This window comes from Tyto alba, unplaced genomic scaffold (genome assembly GCF_018691265.1).
Source record: "Tyto alba isolate M040663 unplaced genomic scaffold, T.alba_DEE_v4.0 Super-Scaffold_9, whole genome shotgun sequence".
NCBI lineage: Eukaryota > Metazoa > Chordata > Aves > Strigiformes > Tytonidae > Tyto > Tyto alba.
The window spans coordinates 24,383,171-24,389,281 of NW_024881330.1; the positions used below are offsets into that span (position 1 = coordinate 24,383,171).

The 6,111-nt window shown below is 48.8% G+C and overlaps 1 protein-coding gene across 3 annotated transcripts; it reads right to left on the minus strand.

Moving 5' to 3' along the window:
- Positions 1-256: 256 nt before the first annotated feature.
- KCNS2 (potassium voltage-gated channel modifier subfamily S member 2) lies at positions 257-5,783 on the minus strand. 3 transcript variants are annotated; one of them, XM_032988021.2, is made up of 2 exons: positions 5,738-5,783; positions 257-3,492 (listed from the first exon to the last, which is right to left on the minus strand). In XM_032988021.2, the coding sequence occupies exon 2, from the start codon at positions 3,453-3,455 to the stop codon at positions 2,022-2,024; it is 1,434 nt and encodes a 477-aa protein (XP_032843912.1). In that variant the 5' UTR covers positions 3,456-3,492; positions 5,738-5,783; the 3' UTR covers positions 257-2,021. The 3 variants fall into 3 exon arrangements, with proteins under 3 accessions (XP_032843912.1, XP_032843910.1, XP_042642202.1); XM_032988019.2 differs by lacking the exon at positions 5,738-5,783 and adding an exon at positions 5,097-5,153; XM_042786268.1 differs by lacking the exon at positions 5,738-5,783 and adding an exon at positions 4,816-4,867.
- Positions 5,784-6,111: the final 328 nt, after the last annotated feature.

Here is a 6,111-nt window from a genome sequence, read left to right on the forward strand (position 1 = left end):
GGTAAGGTTGGAAAGGACTCATTTCCCTCACACTTCATGGCCTAACTCAACTACTAACTGATGTGAGGGGTGGGTGTTCAAAGGAAATGGTGGTGGTGGGGTAAGTTATTTCATACTGTGTATTCTGTAATAGATCACTGGGCAAACAGGAATCTGATACTCTGTGCTCAGCTTTCTGGTTTTAGATGGAGTTGATACAGCAAGACATCAAAAGATCCAGCCCAGACAGCAACCTCTAATAGCCTAAAAAAGGGAATTGCCTATTCATACCATCACGGCTTTATTCTGCCAGTTTGGCCACTCCTTGTGGTATACAGACACAGGCTTCCAAACATGACAATTTTAGCTTTACTATTTTATTTTTCTGAACCTCTCTAGTCTTCACAAGTAAAACTAAAAAAAAATTAAAATAATTAATTGGAACAGTGTATGTAATAAATGGGATGGAAAAGCAGTAGGATCTGAAGAGAAATGCTGTTCTGCTCACTGAGTGCCAGTAATTTGTTTTATAGCACAGGTCGCTAGAAGTATAAAGAGAGGGAAGCAGTGGCTTCTGCCTGTTGGCTACAAGTGTTTGATCTCTCTACAGTTGTGTAAGGGAAGTGACCAAGCACTCAAAAAATAAGTTTATGCAGATTCATGATTACTTTTGAAAACCCAGATGATCTGCTCTCTCACATATTTTATTACAAAAAAAAAAAAAAAAAACCCAAACAAAAACCCCCCAAAACAAGCCAGCCATTGAAAGGATTTAAATTGACTATGTCACAGAAGCAGGTAGGAGGATCTGCCCACAGTGAGTGCAGTATTAAGCTCTTTTTCTTTATCTGTTCCTTTCTTAAGCCCTTATATTCTTCCTTAGCTGTAAGTTGTGAGTTCCTTTCTGAGGGAAAATGTGACTTTTAGGGGTTTTTTTCTTCAGAGTTTCCTTGGCAGAAAGCTTAATGGAATTGTCTGCCATCAACACCTGCTTTCAAATTTTCCTGATAAAATTAGATTTTATATCTCAGCATCACATATGGCATCTTTATAATTAGTCTTTTTGCAGTATATGAATGTCAATTCCTAAAATGCTGCCTGTACTGTTCATGTGGGAATATTTCACTTCATTAAACAAATCCATGTTTTTCATTGGAGCTTCTAATTGTTGAAAACCCACATTTTTGTGTGTCTGATCTCAGAACCATTTTGACAGACTGAAATACTGTGTATCTTCAGCTTCACTGAAACTGAGCTGTGTGCAGATCACTTCTGGAAATGGGAACCTGATGTCTTCATAGGCCTCCATACCCAGAGTCACTTGTGGAAATGTAGTCTTTGAATATGTGGCTATCTGAAAATGAGGGGTGGGCTTCTCCAGAGGGCTCAGTATTGACCTAATCTTAGAAGCAGAGGTAGGTCTACGCTTAGGAGCTTCTGACAAATATTACCATACATAACATTTCAGAACAAGAACACCCAGTTTTTAACAGACGTGCTCAAGAGCAAGCAAACTTCCATTGAAATGTAAAGCTGAGAGGTGTTTTCAGACATATGATGATCAGAATTACTGGTCAGAAAGATGGGGAAGAGTGTTCCCGTGTCAGTGATTCACAGGTGACTGTTTTAAACTGTTGTAAAATGCAGGGGAAGTCCTACTCTAGTACAGATACCAGTATAGGTGACAGGTGACTTTTTCATTACTCGTGTCACAGCTGAGAAGTTTTATTTTGCTTGGGTACGTTCATTTCTCTGCTCAGATGAGGAAATGCACAAAGTAACAGGTCATCACTATACCACTAGCACTAACGTCATGGAAGTGGTAACATTTGTATGGAAAAGTCAGCATTTAGTACTTATGCAACAGGATGAAAATGTGCAAACTGTCAACTTGTAATAGAAATGTTTTTAGTTTCTCAAGTGCAAAGGTAGTGCAGTGTCAGCAACACTATTCTCTAGGGAAAAAAAAAAAGGTAAATAGGAAAACATTTATAAACATAGCTCTTGATAGCTCTCATGCAAACTGCTGTCAAACTTGTACACTAATGCAGTGAATCGTTCAGGCTCAGCTCACTGGGGGTACTCCTGCTCATATTGGTAAGACTGGCCATAAGGGATTTAACTTTATAAGCATAGTAGTCCCTTAAGTTGACTGATGGAACTTCTTTCATGCCATCACCAAAATCACAGCTTCTCATGGCACTCTCTAACTGCTTCTGACGCCTATAAAAGTGGGAGAATTTATTGAAGATCAGTGTAATGGGAAGCACTACCACTAGGATACCAGCTAGGATGCATGCAGATGCTGTCAACTTGCCAGCAGTGCTCCCTGGCACAACATCCCCGTAGCCAACTGTGGTCATGCTAACAGTAGCCCACCACCAACAAGCTGGGATGGTGGCTAACCCCTCATTCTCTTCTTTCTCAATGGTGTAAGCCACTACTGAGAAAATGGAGATGCCAACAGAGAGGTACAGTAAAAGAAGCCCCACCTCCCTGTAGCTATACTTCAGGGTGGCTCCAAGAGACCTGAGACCTGTGGAGTGCCTAGCAAGCTTTAAGATGCGAAAGATCCTCATGAGTCTCAGGACTTGTGCAACCCTGCCTAAATTTGCTAAGGTCGGACTACTTTCCACCACCAAGTTGACAATTAAGGTAATATAAAATGGAAGGATAGACATTAGGTCAATCAAATTCAGGGCATGCTTGAAAAATTTTAAAAAGTCAGGAGCTACTGCAAATCTCGCCACCAGTTCAAAAGTGAACCATGCAATACCAAAATGTTCCACGATTTCAAAGCGAGGGTCTTCCTCAGGGTTCCCGTTGCTGTCAACAATCTGAAAGTCTGGGAGGCTGTTCAGGCACATGGTCACGATGGAGCCCAGCACCACCACTATTGAAAGAACACTGAAGATTCGGCTTAAGACTGAGTACCCAGGATTATCCAAAGCAAGCCAGAGCTGCCTCCTGATGTTTCCAAAGGGTTGTTTGTCAAATTTAGAGGCATCATTGTAGAATGCCAAAATCTCATCAAAAGAAGACGTGGTACTTTCCTGGTCACTTTGTTCCTCCCATTTCTCTTGGTCTGGCTCCATCTTCCTCCCGTGGTAGCTGTAACTGCAGCAGGAGTCTATAAAGAATTCATTGATTCCCCAGTATTCAATCTCCTGGCTGAAAGAAAACACGCAGAGTTCACCCATCACATGGAGCTTGCCGGTGTTATAAAAATGTAGCACATAAGGAAAGAGCTCGGGGTTCCTGTCAAAATAAAATTCATTCTTGGTGTCATCATAGTCATCGCAGAGCTCCAGTATCGACTCCTTTGAGTGGCAGCTCAGCAGTTTGCCCAGCCTGGTCTCAGGGAACCTTAATAACATGTTGGATCTCATCTTTTTCTTAAAGCCTCCAACGTTGATGCTGATCTCATTGTCTTCAAAATTTGCTTCAGATAAAGCCTTCAGACTCTGCCCTGTCATAGTGAGCTCCTTCCAAAGGTGTATCGGGAATGAAAACCTAGGATGAAATTGAACAGAAAATCAGCAGAATGAGCAAATCTACAGCGTGTTCACCTAGTGATGCTTCCTTTCTTTTCTATTTTCTTTCTCCTTTTCTTTTCTTTCTCCTTTCTTTTCTATTTTCTTTCTCCTTTTCTTTTCTTTCTCCTTTCTTTTCTATTTTCTTTCTCCTTTTCTTTTCTTTCTCCTTTCTTTTCTTTCTCCTTTCTTTTCTATTTTCTTTCTCCTTTTCTTTTCTTTTCTTTTCTTTTCTTTTCTTTTCTTTTCTTTTCTTTTCTTTTCTTTTCTTTTCTTTTCTTTTCTTTTCTTTTCTTTTCTTTTCTTTTCTTTTCTTTTTTCTTTTCTTTTCTTTCTTTTCTCTTTTTTCTTTTCCTTTTCTTTTCTTTTTTTCTTTTTTCTTTTTTCTTTTTTCTCTTTTCTCTTTTCTTTTCCTTCCTTCCTTCCTTCCTTCCTTCCTTCCTTCCTTCCTTCCTTCCTTCCTTCCTTCCTTCCTTCCTTCCTTCCTTCCTTCCTTCCTTCCTTCCTTCCTTCCTTCCTTCCTTCCTTCCTTCCTTCCTTCCTTCCTTCCTTCCTTCCTTCCTTCCTCTCTCTCTTTTTCTTTCTTTCTTTCTTTCTTTCTTTCTTTCTTTCTTTCTTTCTTTCTTTCTTTCTTTCTTTCTTTCTTTCTTTCTTTCTTTCTTTCTTTCTTTCTTTCTTTCTTTCTTTCTTTCTTTCTTTCTTTCTTTCTTTCTTTCTTTCTTTCTTTCTTTCTTTCTTTTTCTTTCTTTCTCTTTCTTTCTTTCTCTTTCTTTCTTTCTCTTTCTTTCTTTCTCTCTCTCTCTCTCTCTCTCTCTCTCTCTCTCTCTCTCTTTCTTTCTTTCTTTCTTTCTTTCTTTCTTTCTTTCTTTCTTTCTTTCTTTCTTTCTTTCTTTCTTTTTCTTTCTTTCTCTTTCTTTCTTTCTCTTTCTTTCTTTCTCTTTCTTTCTTTCTCTCTCTCTCTCTCTCTCTCTCTCTCTCTTTCTTTCTTTCTTTCTTTCTTTCTTTCTTTCTTCTTTCCCCTTTCTTTCTTTCCTTTCTTTCTTTTTCTTTCTTTTCTTTCTCTTTCTTTTTCTTTCTTTCCCTCTTCCCTCTCCCCCCCTTTTTCTCCTTTCTTCTCCCTTTTCCCGTTTCCCCCCTCTTCCCTTCTCCCACCTCCCACTGAAGACACTCAGGGCGGCTCCTTTGTTCCCGCCGCAGACTCCTGTCCCTCCCCGTACCCTTCACCTGGGCTGCGGCTCTCGCTTCTACGACAGCCCCCTCCTCCGCACCCCCCCCCCCCCCCCCCCCCCCCCCAATTACTCACGGCCTTTCTGCCACCGGGTCCGCGGGGACCTTCCCCTCTCCCTCGCCGCGCCCCGGCCCCGTCAGACGATGTCCCCCCCGGCTGCCGCCGCCCGGGTCCCCGCTCCCCCACCCCCCCGGCTCTCCCAGCCGCGCCTCAGGGGCCGGAGCCCCGCGCCACCGCCCCCGCCGGGGGCTCCGCTCTGCCCCGGGGGCGCCACCGCCCCCCGCCCGGCTCGGGTGGGCTCCCGCCGCGGCGGAGCCGCCCCGCTCCGCGCTCCGCCGCGCCGCGCCCGCCCCTACCTGCTCTCTCAGCGGCCGCGGCCCCCCGCCGGCGCGCCCTGCTGCCCCTGGCCCCGGCCCGCCATCGCCGCCGCCCGCGGGGGCCGCCAGGGCTCGCCTCGCTGCCGGTGCCGGTGCCGGTGCCGGTGCCGGTGCCGGTGCCGGTGGCGGGGAGGGGCGGGGCGGGGCGGGGCGGCCCCGCCGGCCGCGCGGTGCTGAAGGGACAGCGGCCGCGCGCCGCCCCCCTCAGCGGCGGGAGGCGGTGGCACGCGCGCCCGTCATGGCGACGACCCCCGCGGCTGCCGCCCGCCCCCGCCGCTCCCACCTTCGCCTCCGCCGCCGCCCCGGCCCGACCCCGCCGGGCGACCGGGGCTGCCGCTGCGGGACGGCGGCGCGGAGCCGGGCGGGCGGGCGGCTGGGGGGGCTGCCCGGCTGAGGAGGGGCGGCCCGGCGGAGCCGGTGTGGCGGCGGTGCCTCCGCGCGCTCGCTCTCGCTGCTGCCCCCGCGCACCGGCGCCGCGCGGGGACGGCAGCGGCGCCGCACACTCGTGTTTCCTCCACACACTCCCCCCCCCTCCCGCTCCCCGCCGCGATCCTGCCTCACGACGGCTCCCGGCGGCACAACTTCCCGAGGCGGGGGTCACCCGCCCCGCAGCTACTCACCCCTCCCGGCCCTCTGCCCCCTCACCCTGCTGGCGGGGTCCAGGGAGAGCGGGTGCCGCAGCCCACCCCCCCACCCCCCCCCCCGCCGCCCGCCCACGGCACGAGCGGGTCCTGCCGCCGTCCCCCACGCTGCCCCCACGCTGTGGCGCCTGGGCAGTGTCCCCGCGGGACTGAAAATGGGGAAGATGGAGGGGGGGCACTCCTTAGAGCAATTCGGTGTGTGAAAAGCGGGGTGAGTCTGCCTTGCCGCTCCCCTCAGCCGCCGGCTAGAAACCCCCGACCTCCCCACACAACCCTCTCCCCGCGATTTCGGGAGGTATAATCCTGCAAGACTGCACCAGGGGTGGGGGGGCCTGCCTTCCCTGCGGTGCTGC